The 26,276-nt window shown below is 39.5% G+C and overlaps 1 protein-coding gene across 1 annotated transcript in view; it reads left to right on the plus strand.

Annotated features, from left to right (window-relative positions):
- The window catches only part of ADGRG4 (adhesion G protein-coupled receptor G4), a 131,490-nt gene that overhangs the window by 15,280 nt on the left and 89,934 nt on the right, over positions 1-26,276 (plus strand). The window contains exon 2 of the mRNA XM_064277642.1: positions 372-986. Within this exon, the coding sequence (XP_064133712.1) occupies positions 372-986 (615 nt within the window). The remainder of the gene's footprint in view (positions 1-371; positions 987-26,276) is intronic.

Here is a 26,276-nt window from a genome sequence, read left to right on the forward strand (position 1 = left end):
GTGAGGGTTAAGTGCAGCACATTTTAAGTCCCAGCTGCCTTTTCTTTGCCCTCCCTCTACTAGCCACACACTTCCGATTGCCTCTCCAAATTGTCCAGCTGGTGTGTGCTCTGGGAACACGAATCTAACTTTTCATATTGGCCCAGAAAAATGTAATTAGAAAGAACCTCTTCTGCCAAAAAAAAAAATCACATGCCATTGTCAAATAGAGATGATTTTTGTACATCTACTATTTTGCCTTATTTGCACTGATATTGACTCATAATAGTGTTGTATAATCTGGATTTGACTATTTAGCCAAAGAAGATGATAACGTTTTTTAAACTAAAATTTCATTTGCTTTTTCTTTCTCCTTCCCCGAATTTGGACAGATGCACTTTCGCTGAAAGGAAAAAAGCTGGATTTTTACGAAAGAGGTGACACATATGTAATCCTGCACAGCACTACTCCTGAACTCAGCCGATTCACAGTATGCATGGACTTGCTATTCACGGATGACCACTTGAGTGATTGGATAGCCTTCTCCTATATTACTAATAATACCTTCCTGGGCAGAGAAGACATAGACCTTGGACTTGCAGGAGACCACCACCGACTAATATTATACAACTTGGGCAAGATCTTTTATATCCATTACCACCTGACTCCATTTCAATGGCACACGGTATGCTTGATGAGGGATGGTGTGAAGGGCAAATTAGAGCTCTTCCTGAATAAAGAAAGGCTACTGGTAACGATGGATCAACCACAAAACCTGACACCTAATGGGACTGTAGTCCTAGGACACTTTCCCAAGAATGGGCACAGCCAGGTTAAAAGTATAGTGCGGAGCTTCACCGGCAGCTTATACTATTTTCAACTCTGGGACCACATCCTGGAAAACGAGGAATTTATGAAGTGTTTAGAAGGAAATGTAGTTAGTTGGGAAGAAGATGCTTGGCTCATCAACAAAATCATCCCAACTGTTGACAAGAGACTGCGCTGCTGTGAGTAACTTATGAATTTCCTTCCTTTGTAAGGGTAGCATTGGTAGCATACTCCTCTGCTTGTTACTCCAAATAACCCTCTCCTAGACCAAGGCTCTGTTTTCCTCAGAGGGTCCCAGGGTTGCCACAGTTTTGTAATCTATTTTTTAATGTAGAGTGAATATTCTTTTCTTTTACCTGTCATTTTGATATAATTGCAAATTTACAGAAAAATTTCAAGAATAGAACAAAGAATTCCCATATACTCTACCCAGATTAACCAACCGTTAACATTTCCCCGTATGCTTTATGGTCTTCTCTATCTCTCTCTTTTTCCCTCCCTCCACTCCTCCTCCAGACATACACACACACACAATTGGTTTCTGAAGCATTTGAGAATAAGTTGCAGACATGATGCTTTGTTACCCCTAAAAATATCTCATTGCATATTTCCTAAGAATAAGGGCATTCTTTTATATAATCACAGTACAATTATTAAAATCAGGACATTTAACATTGATACAATATCGAATCCACAGTCTATATTCAAATTTAGTCAATTGTCCTAATCATTTCCCTCTTTCCCCCTTGGCCCAGGATCCAATTTAGGATCACACAAGGTGCTTATTTATCATATCTCTTTAGACTAGACATTTTTATCCTACAGTCCTGTTATTTTATAGAACGTTCCTCAACTTGGGTTTGTCTAATATATCCTCATGATCAGAGGCAGGTAAGGCATTTTTCTAAGAATACCACAGAAGTGATGTTGAGTTCACATCAGGAGATATGAGATGCCAATTTGTCTCATTACTGGTGATGAGAAATTTGATCACTTGATTCTGGTGATGTCTGCCAGATCTCTCCACTGAAAAGTTACTATTTTTTTCTTTGCAATTAGTAGGTAATTTCTGGCGAGCTATTTGGAGGCTCTGTAAGTATCCTGTTCTTCATCAAACTTTCACCCAATAGTTTTGCATCTACGGTTGATTCTTGCCTGAATCACTTAACACTCGGATGGTTTTTAAACCTCCATCATTCTTTCTACCTTTCTTAGTTGGCGTTCCACTGTAAGAAAGAGATTCCTCTACCTCCACGTTTACTCAGTCATTCATTCACGTGTTTGTTTCCATCAATATGAATTCATGAATTCTTATTTTATTCAATGGTTTACCATCTGTTACTATCATTTATTTTGATGCTCGAATTGACCCCGATTTGGCCAGTTGGCTCCCATGTCCTTTTGATAGGTTCCCATCATTTTTTGAGCATGTCCTTACTTTTTAGCACAAGATGTTCCATGCTTATCTTGTACTTTTCCTGCTCAGCCCAAGAATCAGCCATTTTACTAAGGATCCTTATCTCCTTTTGGTGGGTAATGGTATTTATAAACTAATTCAATTTTTTTTTAGAGCAATGATAACATTGAGAAATGTTTGGAATCGAGTTCTTGTATGAAAACTGGCTTCCTGGAATTCCATGTATATTTTTCTTCTTCTCTCCCACTTTGAGATGGAAATATTGGATTGTTTTTCTCTGTACAATCCCACCTTCCCTTCCACTCCAGTCCTCTCCACCATCTTCAGCAGCAATCCTGAAGTGTGGGTAACACCAGTGATGATAGCATCAGGATAGGGTTTTTAAATTTTTCTCCATTCCTGAAATGTTCATCCATTCATAGACAGATATTATTTACTACCCTTATGGGTTTTTTTTTTTTGTGGGGGTAGGGAAGGAATAGGGGCAGATTTATGCCTCAGGGCTCTCACAGACTATGGGGATATGTTTTCACCAACAGTCTGGATGCTGTTTGAGTTAACGGCAGAGGCACTTTCCAGGGAATTTCTGTGTTTTTTTGAGATCAGACCAATGCAGAAAAACAGGAAAGCTATTCCTTTGTGCAACTACCTGAAGGCATTTGATTTTTCTTTTCTGGAGCCTTAAAAATGATAGTCCTAGCCAGCTCTGATTATAAAACTGAACTAGAGGCTAGTAGGTTAAGCCTGAACAGCTCACCCAAAGCAGTCTAAAATAACTTTATCTTTGATCTAAGGAACCGGAAGCATGGTCCTATTGAATCCATATACTTGACAGTAATCTTTGAGAACATGATCTGGCCAGCTAACGGCCGTGGCTTTTCTTAACCCCTTAGCTGGTAATTAGCTAAATCTAACTGATACGTGCTAGACAACCCTCATTTATTTTTCTTTTTTGTACACTTTTTAATGTATAATCGAGCCTCTTGGTCTGATTGAGTCCTGGTAGGCATAATACACAATTAACCCTACACAGTAACAAACAAAGAAAGCACAACCTAAAAATGACAATCAAGCAACAAGGGTAGAAAACATTATCTCTACTATTCAGGTTTCTTTAAGTGTTCTTTCCAAACCTTAATCCAGGGGTTCCTAGCCTGGAGTCCAGAATGGTCTTCAAGGAGTTGGTGAAGCCCTTGAAATTGTACACAACACCCTAAAAATGCAAGGTTTTTTTCCCACCTGAGGACCAAGACTTTACTTTCTAGCACATTCTAAAATAATAATAATAATAAAATAATAATATGATAATTGCTGCCTTTTACTAAGTTCATACCATGTGCCAGGCATTTTATGGATGGTGGAAGAGAAGCTCAGGGAGGATAAGTAAATTGCCTCAGGTCACTCATCAACTGAACAGTGGAGCTGGGATTTGAACAAAGATTTGTCTGGCTGCACAGCCCATGTTCTTTTCACCCCCACACCATGCAGGACTATCTTAAGAGAGTCTATGGCCCTAAAAGGTTATGAACCACTGTCTTAGAAGCTTCTTTTGAAGGGAGTTGCTGGTGCTGATAACCCACCTGGAGACATTAGGCTATCAGATGCTGACACTACCCATCTCACCATTGAAGGAGCTGTAACGCCAAAGAAGTTCTCCTACATCTGTCTTGGCTCCATGACAGCTAGGAAAAAGGAGGCAATTATATGAATAAATATGGGCAACTGCAAAATGTCTACCTTCAGCTTTTTCCTAATAAATTGGTATTTCTGGTCCATAGGAATTAGGACCTTTAAAAAATACATTTTAAAGAGCACATTGCTAGGTTACAAATCTCAATAAATTTATTTACACATACACACATATGTATATATTCATGAGAACAAGGCTTTCGGGGAACATTGTCTGAAAAGTGAGCTCTACCAGGGTTTAACAAATATGTATGCACTATACTTGGAGATGTCTCAGGAATATTTAAACAGAGATAAATAAAAATAACAGTAAATCATTAGTAACTTAGTTTTGGAGTTGTTTTTTTCTTTTAATGAGAAGGAAGCATAATTTTTATTTTTTCAACTCTGCAGGACACTCAATGTGTGTATGACAGCCTGACATGGAAAACATGATTTATAGAGTGATCTGAAAATTAATCAACAATTACATCAGGAAGTGAAATGGTGCTAAAAAAAAAAAAAAGAACCTTATGTTTTTTTTTATGACCATGGGTAAAAATCCATGAAAACACTCACAAATGCCCAGATGCTTTCTAGCAAGCAAGTAAAGAGTACTTTAAAATGTCTCTGATAAAACTCAGTACAGAGAAAATAGCATTGGTCTAACTTTAATAAGTGAAGATAGATACACTATCAGGGGCCAGTTCCGCCCAGTTACCAACTCTAGCCCATCTTTGTGTATCCAGATGAAACAGGAAGAATTTAGTCAGTAATGGGTCTTCACGCCCAGGCTAAGGGCAAACAAATCCAATTTTTAAAATTCTTTCTCAGACAGAAATCTCTTCTTTCTCTTCCTATCGCTTTTTTGAAAAAAAATTTTATTGTGCTTTAAGTGAAAGTTTACAAATCAAGTCAGTCTCTCACAAAAACCCATATACACCTTGCTACACACTCCCAATTACTTTCCCCCTAATGAGACAGCCTGCACTCTCCCTTCGCTCGCTCTTTTCGTGTCCTTTTCGTCAGCTTCTAACCCCCTCCACCTTCTCCTCTCCCCTCCAGGCAGGAGATGCCAACATAGTCTCAAGGGTCCACCTGATCCAAGAAGCTCCCTCCTCAACAGCATCCCTCTCCAACCCATTGTCCAGTCCAATCCATGTCTGAAGAGTTGGCTTCGGGAATGGTTCCTGTCCGGGGCCAACAGAAGTTCTGGGGGCCATGACCACCGGGGTCCTTCTAGTCTCAGTCAGACCTTTAAGTCTTATGAGAATTTGGGGTCTGCATCTCACTGCTCTCCTGCTCCCTCAGGGATTCTTTCTTGTGTTCCCTGTCAGGACAATCACCGGTTGTAGCCGGGCACCATCTAGTTCTTCTGGTCTCAGGCTGATGTAGTCTCTGGTTTAGGTGGCCTTTTCTGTCTCTTGGGCTCATAATTACCTTGTGTCCTTGGTGTTCTTCGTTCTCCTTTGATCCAGGTGGGTTGATACCAATTGATTAATCTTAGATGGCCGCTTCCTAGCATTTAAGACCCCAGACGCCACTCTCCAAGGTGGGACGCAGAATGTTTTCTTAATAGGTTTTATTATGCCAATTGACTTAGATGTCCCCTAAAACCATGGTCCCCAAACCCCTGCCCCTGCTACGCTGGCCTTTGAAGCATTCAGTTTATTCTGGAAACTTCTTTGCTTTTGGTTTTGTCCAGTTGTGCTGACCTCTCCTGTATTGTGTGTTGTCTTTCCCTTCACCTAAAGTAGTTCTTATCTACTATCTAATTAGTGAATACTATTCTCCCACCCTCCCTCCCTCCCCCCTCTTGTAACCATCAAAGAATATTTTCTTCTCTGTTTAAACTATTTCTTGAGTTCTTATAATAGTGGTTTTGTACAATATTTGTCCTTTTGCAACTGACTAATTTCACTCAGCATAAGGCCTTCCAGATTCTTCCATGTTATGAAATGTTTCACAGATTCATCACTGTTCTTTATCAATGCGTAGTATTCCATTGTGTGAATATATCATAATTTATTTTATCCATTCATCTGTTGATGGGCACCTTGGTTGCTTCCATTTTTTGGTATTGTAAAGAGTGCTGCATTGAACATGGGTGTGCATATGTCTGTTCGTATAAAGGCTCTTATTTCTCTAGGATATATTCCAAGGAGTGGGATTGCTGGATCGTATGGTAGTTCTATTTCTAGCTTTTTAAGGAAGCGCCAAGTCAATTTCCAAAGTGGTTGTACCATCACCAAAAGTGGTCTGTTGAAGTCTCCTATTGTCCCTTTAATCATTATATAGTGTCCTTCCTTATCCTTTAAGATGGATTTAACTTTAAAGTCTATTTTGTCAGAAATTAATATTGCCACTCCTGCTCTTTTTGGATTGTTGTTTGCTTGATATATTTTTTCCCATCCTCTGAGTTTTAGTTTGTGTCTCTAAGTCTAAGGTGTGTCCCTTGTAGGCAGCATATAGACGGATCTTGTTTTTTAATCCATTCTGCCACTCTCTGTCTCTTTATTGGTGCATTTAGTCCATTTACATGCAGTATAATTATGGATAGGTATGAATTTAGTGCTATCATTTTGATCTCTTTTTTTGTGTGTGTTGTTGACAGTTTCTTCTTCCCACTTAATTTTATGTGCTGAGTAGATTATCTTTATATACTGTCCTTTCCTCATATTTGTTGTTGTTGATTTTTTTCCTGCTGAGTCTGTATTTTTTTTCTTGTATTTTATTTTGATGAGTAGGATAGTTTGTCTCCTTTGTGGTTACCTTATTATTTACCCCTATTTTTCTAAATTTAAACCCAACTTTTATTTCCTTGTATCGCCTTATCTTCCTCTCCATATGGAAGATCTATGACTACATTTCTTAGCCCCTCTTTACTGTTTTAATGTTGTCTTCTTTTACATAATAACATCACTGTTTCCCTGTTCTGAGCATTTTTTTTTAATCTTGATTTATTTTTTTGATTTCCTGTCTGGGTTGACTTCTGATTGCTCTGCCCAGTGTTCTAGTCTTGGGTTGATACCTGATATTATTGACTTTCTAACCAAAGAACTCCGTTTAGTATTTCTTGTAGTTTTGGTTTGGCTTTTACAAATTCCCTAAACTTCTGTTTATCTGGAAATGTCCTAATTTCACCTTCATATTTAAGAGACAGTTTTGCTGGATATATGATTCTTGGTTGGCAATTTTTTTTCCTTCAATTCTTTATATAAGTCATCCCATTGCCTTCTTGCCTGCATGGTTTCTGCTGAGTAGCCCGAACTTATTCTTATTGGCTCTCCTTTGTAGGTGACTTTTCATTTATCCCCTGCTGCTCCTGAAATTCTCTGTTTATCTTTGATTTTTTTTTTTTTGCTCTTGAAATTCTTTGTTTATCTTTAGATTTGGCAAGTTTGATTATGATATGTCTTAGTGACTTTCTTTTAACATCTACCTTATGTGGAGTTTGATGAGCATCTTGGACAGATACCTTCTCATCTTTCATGATATGAGGGAAGTTTTCTGCCAATAAAACTTCTACAATTCTCTGTGTATTTTCTGTTGTCCCTCCCTTTTCTGGTACTGCAATCACTCATAGGTTATTTCGCTTGATAGAGTCCCACATGATTCTTGAGGTTTCTTCATTTTTTTAAATTCTTTTATCTGATTTTTCTTCAAATATATTGGTCCCATTTGCTTTATCTTCAATCTCACTGATTCTGCCTTTCACTTGCTCTGTAATTTTATTGTTAATCTTCTGGATTTCTGATTGCTGTCTATCTATGGATTTTTCCAGCTAATTAAATTTTTCATTATGTTCCTGAATAATCTTTCTAATTTCTTCCATTGATTTATCTGTGTGTTCCTTGGCTTGTTCCTTCTTGATGTCTTGAAGGGTTCTGTATATTAAACTTTTTTATTCTGGCTCTGGTAATTCCAGGAAGGCACTTTCTTCTAGAAGATCCCTGGATTCTTTGTTGTGAGAGCCTGCTGAGGTGATCATGGTCTGTTTCTTTATGTGACTTGATATTAACTGTTGTCTCCGAGCCATCTATAAGTTATTGTATTAGTTTATTTTATGTTTGCTTACTGTGTCATAGCTTCTTGCTTTGTTTTGTTTTGATATGCCCAAATGGGTTGCTTGAGTGAGCTGGCTGGGTTATTTTTGCCTTTGGAGCTCTGACACCCTGTCCCCAGATGGCTAGAGCTGTTATCAGGTAAGTCCATTCACTTTTCTTGTACGAATTCAGCTCAGGTGTCCAGGTAGCTGATCATCAAGTGTGTGGTACAGGCTCTGTCCTACACTCTTAGAGGGGCAGGGGTGATTGGTATAGGTACCTCTATCTGGTTGCAGCAGGGGGTCATGCTCTGAACAAGGCAGAGGGCTGAGAACCAACCCCCGAGTGTTTCTGAGGTAAAATCGTCCCTGTTCCCTAGAGCGTGGAGGTGGGTGGGTTCTGCAGACGGACCATGGGCACCCAAAGTTTTTGGTTGTAAGGACTGGGCGGTACCAGTTATCTTTGAACCCCTGTCATGGGTGGCTGGGTGACCTGAGTGGAGCTACCAGTCCTTAGGCCCCTGATGTGGGTAGGTGAGGACCCTGTTTAATAAGCAAAGCAATGTCAAACATCAAACACCAATGTCTCCGCTGCACAGCTGAAATGGTTGGAGTCTGTCAACAAGGGCCTGTTCTCCTGAAGTAGGCCCACACAGGATCGTGCAGTGGGGAAAGGTACTCAAAGTCCACGGACCGTTTATGCCCAGACAGCAGCTGCTTCTGTCCTGAGCTCCCCCAGTTAGCGGAGCTGGTAAATAATTGCAAATTTATTCCTTCTCCAAGGCTGGGAGGATGGCTCTAGATGCTCAACCGGGCCTATCTCAGGCCCAGGGAATTCAGCCACTGAAGCCGGCTTGCAGGTGGGGGGCGGCATGGTAAAATATATGCAAGTACTTAGCTTTTGCCAAGAGCGCCATTCTTTTCTGGTTCCAGAGGTGTGAGTAGGCTGTGGGACTGGCTGCTTCTTCCTGACGAACGCTATTACCAGCCCACTGCTGCTCCCGGAATGGTGCCTGTGGGCTCCCTGCAATTCATGTCCAGTAACTCTTCTCCGCTTCTGAACGGTCTCCTCCTCCCCTTGCCCCTCAGTTCATTTTCTAAGCTTGCCTTTGATGTTCAGGGCTCCTAGCTTGTCATAAATATACTTGTTTCACTTGTTTTTTCGGGTCTTTGTTGTAAAGAGGGCTCACCGGAAGGGTCTATTCTGCCATCTTGGCTCCTGGAGTTGTTTTTAAAGCATCTTTTATTTTTAAAAATTACAAATGCAGTGCATGATGGTTATGAATAAAATAGACTCAGACAATACAGACATATATGAAATATAAAGGAAAACTTACCCCTCATCCTTTCCACAGAGGTGTCTATTTTTTTTCAGATTTTTTTTCCTATTAAACCAAAAAAAACAAGCCTGTTGCCGTTGAGTTGATTTTGACTCATAGTGACCCTATAGGACAGGCTAGAACTGCCCCCATAGAGTTTCCAAGGAGCACCTGGTGGATTCGAACTGCTTCCCTCTTGGTTAGCAGCTGTAGCACTTAACCACTACGCCACCAGGGTTTCCTGTAAAAGAACCAAAACATAGCAACCCTATGGGACAGAGTAGAACCACCCCGTAGAGTTTCCAAGGAGTGCCTGGTGGATTTGAACAGCCGACCTTTTGGTTAGCAGCTGTAGCAATTAAGTACTATGCCACCAGGGTCCCCTGCAGATTTATAAGTATGTTTATGTGCATTTGTGTGTAGTTTAAGAAAACAAAAATAAGATATAAGTACATATATATTTTTGTACAACTTGATTTATTTTAACTGAATATTTTCACATGCATGTCAGTACATTTAGATCCTCCTCATTCGTTTTTAGGGCTGCCTATATTCCATTGTATAGATGTCCTATAATTTATTTAACTGACCCACCATTGATGTGCATGTAAGCTGCTTCAAAGTTTTTGCAGTTACCAATAACATTGTGATTAATTTCCTTGTGCATACATCTTGGTACACATGGGCTTGTAATTTCATAGGATACGTTCCTACAAGTAGAATTTCTCAGTAAAAAGGGTATAACCCTATGCAATTTAAATTATCAGTTTTTACTAGCTATTGTATTAATTATTGATTAAAGCTAATTTATTTTTAAAGTAAAAGTAATAGATACTCACATTTAAAATTTCCAAAAATACCAAAAGAAAAAAAAAACTTGAAGGTATAAAATCAAAGGTCAGTTTCCATTCTCTTTAATCCCTTACACCAAGTGCCACTCCCCAAAAGTAATGATTATTAATTTCTTATGCATCCTTGCAGAAAAAATTTAAAACTTGGATTTACATGTAAATATTATTAGTTTTCATTTCATAATTGGTATCATCATTGTATGTACCTGTTTTTTTTCATTTAGTAAGATATTTTTAGAAATCTTTCCGTATCCGAAAATGTAGAGCTATCTTATAATTTGAAGGAGGTGCTGAATAGTACAGTAGAATTGGATATGCTGTAATTTGTTCAACGAGCTCCCTTTGAAGGATTTTTAAGTTGTTTCCAGTTTTTAGCTGTAACGGAAGTCTACAGGATTTTTAAAGTAATGGGTGGTGATAGAATTAGACAAGAAATTTCTTGAGGCGACCATTAAAGACTGATCACAGACTAAAGCTCCTCTCTAGGTATGGTGAGCCTAATTTCTTCATCTCAGCTCAGACACATGATCCATCAAAGGATTCGTTCTGACTTGGGAACATATGAAGACCAAGAGGCTCCCAAGGGCATATACAAAAAATTATTCTTAGTTATACATATGAGAAATCCCCTTTATTTAAAGGAATGCAGTGACATGAACTGAGTCCCTTCTTGGAAATCCACCATGTATCAAAACCTAGGGTCCCTGTATTCATGGGGCCATTGTTTTGCTAGGTTTATTAATTGATCTAATGCTCCAGCTGTTTTGAGTTGCTCTGCAAACTGACCATACTTAAACTATGCAGGGGCTGATTACATAGTTTATGTACTTTCGAAAGCCTTTGTTCGACCCACTATTTAAGCCGTCTATGCAATTACCAGCTCTGATAGGACAGGGTGCATAGTGATGGACTTCACTAGCTAAAACGCAATTTAGTTTTGTCCTTGTGCATCAATTCTCTGTGCTACCTTCGTTTTTCATCTCTAAAGATAAGCAGGAGCTGTTTGTAGTTCGCTCAAAGCCTCCTGATTTGTATTCCCCTGAGCAGGGTGACGGTCTCCTATAGACTCTGAGATGGGAGCACCAGCCTGATTCTCTCTCTATGGCAGGGTTCATTTTTCATGTCTTTTCCTGGAGACTGAATGCAGACACCATTTTGGAAATTTTTTTCTCTTCATCTTCAAGATGCTCATTTCATTTTTTTTTTCTTCCCCACAGGCAGATCTGTCTGTGGCAGTTTCTGGCCACCATTATCTCTTAGAAATCTAATAAACACACTGAATTATATTTACGGAGGTTGTAATTGAAAGAAAACCCAGATGCAATATGTGGGCTCGAAAAACACACAGATTTAATATGAGGTGATATACCCAAATCACAACCAGAATTTGGTACCTTAGCAAATGTTCTACTTAATATTCTGTTGGCAGGTACATCTGCAACAAAATGCCTCATAAATATTCAGCTACTCTATACCTCTGTTCTCCAGCTCCCAATGATTACAATAATACAATTTTGTCTAGAGTGAGGGAGCAAATGGCAATTAAGTCCACAGGCCCCTGTAAATTAGCATGGATTATCTCCACTTTAAAATACAGAGACAGCAAGGCCCCTGTAAATCATTTGTGCAAGCGATCACTTGTTCACCATGGGAACAGAATGAGTTGGGCAAAACATGTTTGCCAGCCCTCCAAAGATGGAGGTTGACTCTATGTCCCGGTGTGAATGTGCGTTCGGTTATGGTGCAACTACCTGTGCAATGTGGGATTTTTGCATTTGCTTTCTTTTTTAATTGAAAGTTGTATTGAGATAATTGTAGATTCACAACGCAGTTAGAGATCCCTTGTACACTTTGCCCGGTTTCCCCCAATGGTAACATTTTACAAAACTATAGTATAACCCAACCAGAAGATTGACATTGATACAATTCACCAATCTTGTTCTAATTACCCAAGTTTTACTTGTAGCCATTTTTGTATGTGTGTGTCATAAATTCTATACAATTTTTTTTCACCTGTGTGGGTTCGCGTATCCTTCGCCATAGTCAAGATATGGGAACAACTCTAATGCCACAAAGATCGCTCATGCTGCTTTTTTATAATCACCCTCTCCCCCATTCCTTCACTCTTCCAACCCTAACCCCTGGCAACCACTAATCTTTCCTCCATTTCTAAAACTTTGTCACTTCGAAAATGTTATATAAATGGAATCATAGAGTACGGAACTTTCTCGGATTGGCTTTTTTCACTCAGCATACTTCTCTGGAGATTCATCCAGGCTCTTGCATGTATTAATAGTTTGTTTCTTTTTCATTGCTGTGCTTCCAAACACAGTTTAATTTTCAGAGGCTTCTGTGGTGTTATTTTGGTCTACTTACTTTATCTGGTGCCTCTTGGGCTTCCACCTGTCCCTGCTAGTGCTGCCTGAGGAAGCAGAAGGGGTTTTCCCCAGGCCAGGCTGCCGTGTGTTTCTCAGTAGAGAAGGGGTGTGGTGGGATCTCCCTACCTGTCCTCCTTGGGTTCTCTGGTGCCTCTTGGAAGGGAAGAAGAGTCTTGGCCCAAGCTTTCTGACTGGGCCACTTGCTGTTACTGAGTCCCTTTTTCCTGTTACACCTGCTCACTTTGGTGTCTCTGGGAAAGTGAGGAGAGTCGTGGGGCTGCAGGAGCAATAGTCTTCCTGTTCCAGGCTCTGCCCAGCCACTGGAGTCTTCTAGTGTTGGTAAGGGGAATCACAGGCCTGACAGAGAAGCAGAGGGCTGTCTCTGGCTGCTTATTTTTAGCAGGGCTCTCAATTAGTCCCCCCTTGATAGTGGTGTCTGGCTTGCCTGATGTAGTCAGATAAACTCCCCTTTATTCCAGTGGAGAAAGGAGCATAGTTGGGCTGCCTTCTGTTTCTAGGTTGAGGGTCAGGAAAGGGAGGTCCTGGGTCACCTTCTTATATTGGGTCAAGAGAGGCAAGTTGGCCCTGCTGCTATGTTTTGCCTCCAGGTCTGGGGTCCCAAACCAGTTTACTTTCTTCTTATCACCTTCTGTAATTCTCCTTTGGTTTCCCCTTGTACCATTTCCAGGGTTTATAGTTGTGCTTAGTGGGAGGAGCAGGGAAAAATGGATCTATGCCATCTTGTTTTGTTTGGAAGGCTGCATTTTCTTTTAAGGTCAATTTTTGAGCAGTAGAAGCTCTTAGATATGTGTGGAGAAATGGGGTGGAGCAAAGTGATAGAGATGATACGGTTGGCATTTTAGCCACTCCTCTCATTTACAACATATTCTTTTCTGAGCAGGACGAGCATTGAAGTCAATAGAGATAAGTGTAATAGTTATGGACCAAAAAAACCCCAAATCAAAAACCAAAATAAATAAGCAAAAGCCCTCACTACATATGGAGAAAAGAGAAAGATTGACAACCCAGAAGTACAGTGAAGCTAACTCTTTAGAAATAACAGTGAGCAGAAAATCCAGATTCCTGAATTAAAACAAGCAAAAATACATGCAGATTAAGGCAAAAAGTGCACCAATAAGCAAACTAAGTTACTGAAGAAACGTATATTCCTGATGAGCCTACACTGCACAATGACAGCCTTGAACGTGTTTACTAATCCATTGTAATTAATTGCTAGATTTAGGATTTGAAAGAATCTTTAATACTTACAGATTCTGGTTTAAAAAAAGCTACTTAAGTTTGACTGAATTGCTTTTATTTGGGATATGAATGATTCTTCAGGGCGGTCATTGTTTTAGGGCATAATGGGAATTTGGGATCCCCATTGGGTTTTGATGCCTGGGCTGGTGATGGTGCCTTAGTGTTTTGATTTAGCACTGTGACGCTTTCCTCTAAAGGTTTTGTCTTACTGTTTGGGTCATTGCTGTTCCTTGAGCTGTTCAGCATTTGTAGGGCATGGCTTTTATGATCGGAGTTCGTTTCTCCTTGGTTCTTTTGGGTAAAGTTCCTTCATTGTGTTTTTCCTTGGCTTCTGATGGGTCCGTGTAAATTGCGGGCATGCACTTATGGATGCTAGGTAATTGAGGTATTGCCACATACTGTCTTTTTTTTTTCTAAATGTTCATCTGTGGAAATCCCATCTTTTCAACACTGCATCTCTCTAGACTTCATCTCTAAATGAAGAGATTGAATACCATCTCCAATACCTGGTTCAAAAATTATGTGATTTTAACTAATGAAGACTTCGGTCTTTATTAATAAAAACTTCAGAAGAAAAACTGGATACAGTAGTAAGTCTGGAAAAATATTTCATATGAAAGCTTCAGTGAGAGGTTTTCTAAACTATACAAACTCAGGCTTCAGGCCAAAATGGAGCAATGTAAGCTCATTACTTCTTAAGAGATCTCTGGTACTTAAAATGCCTCCTACTTGGGAATTTTTCTCAAATTCTTTGTTTTTCTTTTTTTATTGTACTTTAGATGAAGGCTTACAGAACAAACTAGTTTCTCATCAAACAGTTACTACACACATTGTTTTATGACATTGGTTAACAACCCCACAACATGTCAACACCCTCCCTTCTCAACCCTGGGTTCCCTATTACCAGCTGTTTTTCTTTTTATAAATCTTATGTTTCCTTTTGAGGTACTTACTGGAACTATTAATAACAATTGTTGTATCTATGGCTCAGCCCTCTCTCTATAAAAATATCATGCCTAACTCCTATCCCTTGTGTTCTAAAAAGTTTCTCATTACTTGTATGGATTCCTATTAGTGCTATTTATCTATACCAAAAATATATAATTTAGGCTTTTGTGGTATTTAGTGTTTTATTGTTTTCTTGTAAAAATGAACACAGAGGTGGGGCCAAGATGATAGAGTAGTCAGACACTTCCGGTGAACCCTCTTACAATAAAGACCTGAAAAAACAAGTGAAACGATTATATTTATGACAAGCTAGGAGCCCTGAACATCAAAACCAAGGTAAGAAAACGGACTGAGTGGCAGAGGGAAGGAGATATGGTTCAGAAGCAGAGAGGAATTGCCGGAGCTGAATCACCGGGAGGCCTCAGGCACCATTCCCAGGAAAGACGACAGTGGGCTGGTGGTAATGTTTGACCGCAATTTCCTCAGGGAGAAACAGCCAGCCGCACAGCACACTCACACCTCTGGAACTGCTCTCGGCAAAGGCTAAGTACTTGCATATATTTCACCATGTCCCCAGCCCCCAAGCCAGCTTCAGTGGCTTCCAATTCCCCCGGGCCTGAGAGAGATCCTGCTGCATGCCCTAAGCCATTCGCCCGGTCTTGGAGAAGGAATCAATACACAATTAGGGGAAAAGATAAACTGCCAGCTCCACTAACCTGGGGAGCTCAGGACAGAAGTGGCTCTTGTCCAGGTATAAAAAGTCCGCGGACTTTGTGTACCTTTCCACCCTGCATGGACCTGTGTGGGCCTATTTCAGGAGAATAGGCCCTTGTGGGCAGACTGCAACTGTTTCAGCTGTGCAGTGGAGAGGTGGGTTTTCGAAGTGTGACACTGCTTTGTCCATTAAACAGGGTCCTACATCAGGGGCCTAAAGACTGGTGGCTCCACTCAGGTCACCCAGCCACCCACAACAGTGGCCCAAGGATAACTGGTACCTCCCAGTCCTTAGAACCAAAACCATTGGGTGCCCATGGTCCATCTGCAGAACCCTCCCACCTGTGCACTCTAGGGAACAGGAATGCACTTTCCTCTCAGACACTTGGAGGATGGTTGTCAGTTCCCTGTCTCGTTCAGAGTGTGACACCCTGCTGCAACGAGATACAGATACCTACACCAATCACCCCTGACTCTCCAAGACTTTAGGACAGAGCCTGTACCACACACTTGATGACCAACTACCTGGACACCTAGGCTTAATCCATACAAGAAAAGTGAATGGACTCCTGGAATGATATACCTGATAACAGCTCTAGCCATCTGTTGACAGGATGTTAGAGCTTCAAAGGCAAAAATTATCAAGCTAGCTCACTCAAGCAACCTGTTTGGGCATATCAAAACAAAACAAAGCAAGAAACTAGGATACAGTGAGCAAACATAAAATAAACTAATACTATAACTTATAGGTGGCTTGGAGACAACAGTCAATATCAAATCACATAAAGAAGCAGAACATGATTGCTTCAACAAGCTCTCAAAACAAAGAATCAAGGGATCCTCTGGATGAAGGTGATTTTCTGGAATTACCAGATGCAGAATACAAACGATTAATATACAGAACTCTTCAAGACATCAGGAATGAGATCGGGAAGGAGATCAGGCAATATGCAGAGCAAGCCAAGGAACACACAGATAAAGCAATTGAAGAAATTAAAAAGGTTATTCAAGAACATAATGAAAAATATCATGAGCTGCAAGAATCCATAGAGAGATAGCAATCAGAAATTCAGAAGATTAACAATAATATTTCAGAATTAGACAACTCAGTAGAAAGTCAGAGGAGCAGAACTGAGCAAGTGGAAGGCAGAATTGGTGAGACTGAAGATAAAGCACTTGGCACCAATATATATGAAGAAAAATCAGATAAAAGAATTAAAAAAAAATGAGGAAACCCTAAGAATCATGTGGGATTCTATCAAGAGAAATAACCTGCGAGTGATTGGAGTACTAGAACAGGGAGGGATAACAGAAAATACAGAGAGAATTGTTGAAGATTTGTTGGCAGAAAACTTCCCTGATATCATGAAAGATGAGAAGATATCCGTCCAAGATGCCCATAGAACTCCACATAAGGTAGATGTTAAAAGAAAGTCACCAAGACATATTATAATCAAACTTGCCAAAACCAAAGATAAAGAGAGAATTTTAAGTGCAGGTAGGGATAAACAAAAAGTCACCTAAAAAGGACAGTCTATAAGCTTGGACTACTCAGCAGAAACCATGCAGGCAAGAAGGCAATGGGATGACTTACATAAAAAAAATGAAGGAAAAAATTTGCCAGCCAAGAATCATATATCCAACAAAACCGTCTCTCAAATATGAAGTAAAAACTAGGACATTTCCAGATAAACAGAAGTTTAGGGAATTCATAAAAACCAAACCAAAACTGCAAGGGAATTCTCTGGTTAGACAATCAATAATATCAGATATTAACCCAAGACTAGAACACTGGACGGAGCAATCAGATGTCAACCCAGATAGAGAAATCACAAAAATAAATCAAGATAAAAAACGCTCAAAACAGGGAAATAGAAGTGTCATTCTGTAAAAGAAGACAACATTAAAACAATAAAGTGGGACTGAGAAACATAGTCATAGATCTTTCATATGGAGAAGAAGACAAGGCGATATAATGAAATAAAAGTTAAGTTTAAACGTAGAAAAATAGGGGTAAATATTAAGGCAAGCACAAAGGAGACTAACAATCCTACTCATCAAAATGAAATACAAGAAAAAAATAGAGACTCAGCAGAAACTAAATCAACAACAATGAATAAGAGAAAAAGACAATATATAAAAATACTCAGCACAAAAAAATTAAGCAGGAAAAATAAGCTTTCAACAACACACAAAAAAAGACATCAAAACGACAGCACTAAATTCATACCTATCCATAATTACGCTGAATGTAAATGGAATAAATGCACCAATAAAGAGACAGAGAGTGGCAGAATGGATGAAAAAAAACACAATCTGTCTATATGCTGCCTACAAGAGACACACCTTAAAGACTTAGAGACACAAACAAACTAAAACTCAAATTTGGAAAAGAACATATCAAGCAAACAACAATCAAAAAAGAGCAGGAGTGGCAATATTAATTTCTGATAAAATAGACTTTAAAGTTAAATCCACCACAAAGGATAAGGAAGGACACTATATATAATGATTAAAGGGACAATATACCAGGAGGATATAACCATATTTAAATATTTATGCACCCAGTGACAGGGCTGCAAGATACATAATACAAACTCTAACAGCATTGAAAAGTGAAATACACAGCTCCACAATTTAGTAGGAGACTTCAACACACCACTTTCGGTGAAGGACAGGACATCCAGAAAGAAGCTCAATAAAGATACGGAAGATCTAAATGCCACGATCAACCAAATTGACCTCATAGACATACAGAACACTCCACCCAGCAGCAGCCGAGTATAATTTATTTCCAATGCACATGGAACATTCTCTAGAATAGACCACATATTATGTCATAAAGCAAGCCTTAGCAGAATCCAAGACATTGAAATATTACAAAACATCTTCTCTGACCATAAGGCCATAAAAGTAGAAAACAATAACAGGAAAAGCAGGAAAAGAAATCAGACACTTGGAAACTGAACAATACCCTGCTCAAAAATGACTGGGTTATAGAAGACATCGAGGATGGAATAAAGAAATTCATAGAATCCAATGAGAATGAAAACACTTCCTATCAGAACCATTGGGACACAGCTAAAGCAGTGCTCAGAGATCAATTTATATCAATAAATGCACACATACAAAAAGAAGGAAGGGTCAAAATCAAAGACTTATCCCTACAACTTGAACACATAAAAAGCAACAAAAGAAACCCTCACGCACCAGGAGAAAGCAAATAATAAAAATTGGAGCAGAATTAAATGAAATAGAGAACAGAAACACAATAGAAAGAGTTAACAAGACCAAAATTTGATTCTTTGAAAAAATTAACAAAATTGATAAACCGTTGGCCAAACTGACAAAAAAACAGGGGAAGCAAATAACCCAAATCAGAAATGAGATGGGCAATATTACAACAGACTGAACTGAAATTAAAAGAACCATATCAATTTACTATGAAAAATTGTACTCTAACAAATTTGAAAACCTAGAAGAAATGGATGAATTTCAAGGCACACTACCTACCTAAACTAACAGAAACAGAGCTAAACTAAATAAACCCACAGCAAAAGAAGAGATTGAAAAGGTAATCAAAAAACTCCCAACAACAACAACAAAAAAAACTCTGGCCTGGACGGCTTCACTGCAGAGTTCTACCAAACTTACAGAGCAGAGTTAACACCACTACTAGTAAGGGTATTTCAGAGCATAGAAAAGGATGGAATATTTCCAAACTCATTCTATGAAGCCAGCATATCCCTGATACCAAAACCAGGTAGAGACACCGCAAGAAACGAAAATTCCAAACGTACATCCCTCATGAACTTAGATGCAAAAATCTTCAACAAAATTCTAGCCAATAGAATTCAACAAATTGTGAAAAAATAATTCACCATGACCAAGTGGGATTCATACCAGGTATGCAGGGATGGTTCAACATTAGAAAAAAAATTAATGTAATCCATCATATAAATAAAATGAAAGACAAGAACCACCCGATCTTATCAATTGATGCACAAAAGGCATTTGACAAAGTTCAACACCCATTCATGATAAAAACTCTCAGCAAAATAGAAATAGAAGGAAAATTCCTCAACATAATAAAGGGCATTTATACAAAGCCAACAGCCAACATCATCTTAAATGGAGGGAGTCTGAAAGCATTCCCCTTGAGAATGGGAATGAGACAAGGATGCTCTTTATCACCACTCTTATTCAACATTGTGCTGGAGGTCCTAGCCAGAGCAATTAGGCTAGATAAAGAAATAAAGGGCATCCAGATTGGCAAGGAAGAAGTCAAAGTATCTCTATTTGCAGATGACACAGAAAACCCTAAGGAATCCTCCAGAAAACTACTGAAACTAATAGAAGAGTTCAGCAGAGTATCGGGATACAAGATAAACACACAAAAATCAGTTGGATTCCTCTACACCAACAAAAAGAACATTGAAAGGGAAATCACCAAATCAATACCATTTACAGGAGCCCCCAAGAAGATAAAATACTTAGGAATAAATCTTACCGGAGACGTAAAAGACCTATACAAAGAAAACTACAAGACACTACCGCAAAAAGCAAAAGAGACGTACATAAGTGGAAAAACATACCTTGCTCATTGATAGGAAGACTTAACATTGTAAAAATGTCTATTCTACCAAAAGTGCTGTATACACACAAAGCAATTCCGATACAAATTCCAACTGTATTTTTTAATGAGATGGAGAAACAAATCACCAACTTCATATGGAAGGGAAAGAGGCGCTGGATAAGTAAAGCATAACTGAAAAAAGAAGAACAAAGTGGGAGGCCTCACTCTGCCTGATTTTAGAACCTATTATACAGCCACAGTAGTCAAAACAGCCTCGTACTGGTACAACAGATACATAGACCAATGGAACAGAATTGAGAATCCAGACATAAATCCATCCACATATGAGCGGTTGATATTTGACAAAGGCCCCAAAACAGTTAAATGGGTGAAAAGGCAGTCTTTTTAACAAATGGTGCTGGCATAACTGGATATCCATCTGCAAAAAAATGAAACAAGACCCATACCTCACTCCATGCACAAAAACTGACTTTAAAATGCATCAAAGAGCTAAATATAAAATCTAAAACAGTAAAGATCATGGAAGAAAAAATAGGGACAATGCTAGGAACCCTAATACATGGCATAAACAGTATACAGAACATTACTAACAATGCAGAAGAGAAACTGGATAACTGGGAGCTCCTAAAAATCAAGCACCTATGCTCATTCAAAGCTTTCACCAAAAGAGTAAAAAGATTACCTACAGAGTAGGAAAAAGTTTTTAGCTATGACATTTCCCATCAGCACCTGATCTCTAAAATCTACATGATACTGCAAAACTAACTACAAAAAGACAAATAACCCAGTTAAAAAATGAGCAAAGGATATGAACAGGCACTTCTCTAAAGAAGACATTTAGGTAGCTAACAGATAAATGAGGAAATGCTCACGATCATTAGCCATTAGAGAAATGCAAATCAAAACTACAATGAGATTCCATCTCACTCCAACAAGGCTGGCATTAATCCAAAAAACACAAAGTAAATATGTTGGAGAGGTTGTGGAGAGACTGGAACACACAGCAGGTGTGAACATAAAATAGTACAACCACTTTGGAAATCAATTGGGCGCTTCCTTAAAAAACTAGAAATAGAACTACCATATGATCCAGCAATCCCACTCCTTGGAACACATCCTAGAGAAGTAAGAGCCTTTACATGAACAGAGATACACACACCCATGTTCATTGCAAAAAGATGGAAGCAGCCAGGGTGCCCATCAACAGATGAATGGATAAATAAATTGTGGTATTTTCACACAATGGAATACTACCCATCAATAAAGAACAATGAGGAATCTGTGAAACATTTCATAACATGGAGGAATCTGGATGGCATTGTGCTAAGTGAAATTAGTCAGTTGCAAAAGGACAAATATTGTATGAGACCACTGTTATAAGAACTCGAAAAATAGTTTAAACAGAGAAGAAGATATGCTTTGATGGTTACAAGAGTGAGAAGGGAGGGAGGGAGGGGGTATTCACTAATTAGATAGTAGATAAGAACGATTTTAGGTGAAGGGAAAGACCATACACAATACAGGAGAGGTCAGCACAACTGGACTAAACCAAAAGAAAAGAAGTTTCCTGAATAAACTGAATGCTTCGAAGGCCAGCATAGCAGGGGCAGGGGTCTGGGGACCATGGTTTTAGGGGACATCTAAGTCAATTGGCATAATAAAATCTATTAAGAAAACATTCTGCATCCCACTTTGGAGAGTGGCGTCTAGGGTCTTAAACACTAGCTAGTGGCTATCTAAGATGCATCAATTGGTCTCAACACACCTGGAGCAAAGGAGAATGTAGAACACCAAAGACACAAGGTAATTATGAGCCCAAGAGACAGAAAGGGCCACCTAAACCAGAGACTCCATCAGCCTGAAACCAGAAGAACTAGATGGTGTCCAGTTACAACTGATGACTTTCCTGACAGGGAACACAACAGAGAATCCCTGATGGAGCAGGAAAGCAGTGGGATGCAGACCTCAAATTCTCATAAAAAGACCAGATTTAATGGTCTGACTGAGACTAGAAGGACCCTGGAGGTCATGGTCCCCAGATCTTCTGTTAGGTCAAGACAGGAAACATTCCCAAAGCCATCTCCTCAAACAGGGATTGGACTGGACTATGGGATAGAGAATGATACTGATGAATAGAGAGCTTCTTGGATCAAGTAGAGTCATGAGACTATGTGGGGAGCTCCCGCCTGGAGAGGAGATGAAAAGGCAGAAAGAGTCAGAAGCTGGCTGAATGGACATGAAAATAGGCGGCGGGGGTGGGGGGGGAGGCGGGTGTGGAGTGTGCTGTCTCATTAGAGGGAGAGCAGCTAGGAGGAGTATATAGCAAGGTGTATATAAATTTTTGTATGAGAGACTGCCTTGATTTGTAAACTTTCACTTAAAGCACAACAAAAAATTTTAAAAAATGAACACAGTTCAATCATCAATCATTTGGAAAGCAGTGGAATTGAAAACTCTTCTCTGAACAATTAGTGTATTCACAGAGAGTGATTAAGGCTCTGGGATGCCACACTGCTCCAATGTGCTAGAAGTGACACTTTAGCAGAGAGGTTTGTTAAACCAACTGGCTGGGGTAAAGTTATCTGCAAAAATGGAAACCAAGATCCTAACAAGTCCCTTTTACTTGCAGTTATGAACAAATTTGAAAGCATAAAGCTTACATAAGGACATCATGCTTGGCAAAGTACAGGGTCAGCAGAAAAGAGGAAGACCCTCAACGAGGTGAATTGATACAGTGGCTGCAACAATGGGCTCAAGCATAACAACGATTGTAAGGATGGCCTAGGACCGGGCAGTGTTTCGTTCTGTTTTGCATAGGGTCCCTATGAGTCGGAACCCACTTGACGGCATCTAACAACAACAACAACAGCAAGTGTTGTTCTGCTGAAACATACCAGTTTCCTGATAAGGCCTAAAAAAATGTTAGGCATTAGTGAGCTGAAATGGACTGGCTTTGGCAATTTTGAATCAGACAATCCTATGGCCTACAATGCCGGGAATGACAACTTAAATAGGAATGGCATTGCATTCATTGTCAAAAAGAACATTTCAAGATCTATCCTGAAGTACAACACTGTCAGTGATAGGATAATATTCATACGCCTACAAGAAAGACCAGTTGATACAACTATTATTCAAATTTACGCACAAACCACTAAGGCCAAAGATGAAGAAACAGAAGATTTTCACCAGCTTCTACAATCTGAATTTGATCAAACATGCAATCAGGATGCATTGATAATTACTGGTGATTGAATTGTGAAAGTTGGAAACCAAAAGGAAGGATTGGTAGTTGGAAAATATGGCCTTTATGATAGAAACAATGCCAAAGATCGCATGATAGAATTTTGCAAGACCAAAGACTTCTTCATTGCAAATACCTTCTTTCACCAACGTACATGGTGACTGTACACATGGACCTCACCAGATGGAATACACAGGAATCTAATCGACTACATCTGTGGAAAGAGACAATAGAAAAGCTCAATATCATTGGTCAGAACAAGGCCAGGGGCCGACTGTGGAACAGACCATCAATTGCTCATATGCAAGTTCAAGTTGAAACTGAAGAAAATTAGAACAAGTCCACGAGAGCCAAAGTATGACCTTGAGTAATCCCGCCTGAATTTAGAGACCATCTCAAGCATAGATTTGACGTGTTGAATGCTAATGATCAAAGACCAGATGAGTTCTGGAATGACATCAAGGACTTCATACATGAAGAAAGCAAGAGATCTTTGAAAAGACATGAAAGAAAGAACAGACCAAGATGGATGTCAGAGGAGACTCTGAAACTTGCTCTTGGATGTTGAGTAGCTAAAGCAAAAGGAAGAAATGATGAAGTGAAAGAACTGAACTGAGGATTCAAAAGGGCAGCTCGAGAAGAAAAAGTATTATAATGACATGTGCAAAGAGCTGGAGATGGAAAACCAAAAGGGAAGAACATGCTTGGCATTTCTCAAGCTGAAAGAACTGAAGAAAAAATTCAAGCCTCGAGTTGCAATAGTGAAGGATTCTCTAGGGAAAATATTAAGCAACACTTATGTGCTATTTTCACATAAGTTCACATTAAAAGAAGATGGAAGGAATACACAGAGTCTTTATACAAAAAAAAATTAGTTGATGTTCAACCATTTCAAGAGGTAGCAAATGATCAGGAACCGATGGTACTGAAGAAAGAAGTCAGAGCTGCACTGAAGGCATTGGTGAAAAACAAGTCTCCAGGAATTGACGCAATATCAATTGAGATGTTTCAACCAAGAGATGCAGCGCTGGAGGTGCTCACTTGTCTATGCCAAGAAATTTGGAAGACAGCAACCTGCCCAACCTACTGGACGTAATCCATATTTATGCCTATTCCCAAGAAAGGTGTTGCAAACGAATGTGGAAATTATCAAACAATATCATTAATATCACGTGCAAGCAAAATTTTGCTGAAGATCATTCAAAAGTGGCCGCGGCAGTATTTCCACAATGAACTACCAGAAATTCAGGCCGGATTCAGAAGAGGACATGGAACCAGGGATATCATTGCTGATGTCAGGTGGATCGTGGCTGAAAGCAGAGAATACCAGAAGGATGTTTACCTGTGTTTTATTGAGTATGCAAGGGCATTTGACTTTGTGGATCATAACAAATTATGGATAACATTGTGAAGAATAGGAATTCCAGAACACTTAATTGTGCTCATGAGGAACCTTTACATAGATCAAGAGGCAGTCATTTGAGCAGAACGAGGGGATATTGGGTGGTTTAAAGTCAGGAAAGGTGTGTGTCAGGGTTGTATCCTTTCACCGTACCTATTCAATCTGTATTATAATCCAAGAAGCTGGACTATATGAAGAAGAACGGGGCATCAGGATTGGAGGAAGACTCATTAACAATCTGCGTTATGCAGATGACACATCCTTGCTTGCTGCAAGTGAAGACGACTTGAAGCACTTACTGATGAAGCTCAAAGAACACAGCCTTCAGTATGGATTATACTTCAACATAAAGACAGCAAAAATCCTCACAACTAGACCAATAAGCAACATCATGATAAGCGGAGAAAAGATTGAAGTTGTCAAGGATTTCATTTTACTTGGATCCACAATCAACTCCCATGGAAACAGCAGTTGAGAAATTAAAAGGTGCATTGTATTGGGCAAACCTGCTGCAAAAAACCTCTTTAAAGTGTTAAAAAGCAAAGATGTCACTTTAAGGGCTAAAGTGCGCCTGACTCAAGCCATGATGTTTTCAAATCGCCTCGTATGCATGCGAAAGCTGGACAATAAGGAAGACTGAGAAAGAACTGACACCTTTGAATTGTGGTGTTGGCGAAGAATATCGAATATACCATAGACTGCCAAAAGAATGAACGAGTCTGTCTTGGAAGAAGTACATCCAGAATGCTCCTTAGAAGCAAGGATGGCGAGACAACATCTTACACACTTTGGACACGTTGTCAGGGGAGATCAGTCCCTGGAGAAGGATATCATGCCTGGTATGGTAGAGGGTCATGGAAAAAGAGGAAGACACTCAACGAGATGGATTGACACAGTGGCTGCCTGCAGCAGTGGGCTCAAGCATAACAATGATTGTGAGCATGGCACGAGACGGGGCGGTAGTTCGTTCTGTGATACATAGGGTCACTATGAGTCTGAACTGACTCGACGGCACCTAACAACAACAACAACAACAGAGAGTGAATCTCTGATCACTGAAACAATGTCGTAAAATTTAGTGGAAAAGTGCTGTATTCATTTCCTAAGACTGGTAGTAATAAAGTACTATAAACTTGATGACTTAAAACAATTGAAATTTATTGTCTTACAGCTCTGGATGCTGGAAGTCTGAATTCAGGGTGTCAGGAAGACCATGCTTTCTCTGAAGGCTCTAGGAGAACATCTTTCCTTGCCTCTTCCAAACTTTTGGTAGCTCCAGGTATTCCTTGGCTTGTGGCAACATAATACCAATTCTTGTCTCTGTCTTGACATGGCTATCTTCCCTCTGTGTCTGTTTGTGCCTGTGTCTCTTCTCTTTCATAAGGATACCAGTCATATTGGATTAGAGCCCACCATACTCCAATATGACCTCACATTTACTGAACTAATTATACCCGCAAAAATGCCATTTTCACATAAGGTCACATTCACAGGTACTGGGGGTTATGACTTCAACGTATCTTTTTGGGAGGAGATACAATTCAATCCATAACGGACTTTCCTTTGGCCCTCCAAAATTTATGCCTATCCCCCAAAGGCTTAATGTATTCCAGCATTTACTCTAAA

This window comes from Loxodonta africana, chromosome X, assembly GCF_030014295.1.
Source record: "Loxodonta africana isolate mLoxAfr1 chromosome X, mLoxAfr1.hap2, whole genome shotgun sequence".
Classification (NCBI taxonomy): domain Eukaryota; kingdom Metazoa; phylum Chordata; class Mammalia; order Proboscidea; family Elephantidae; genus Loxodonta; species Loxodonta africana.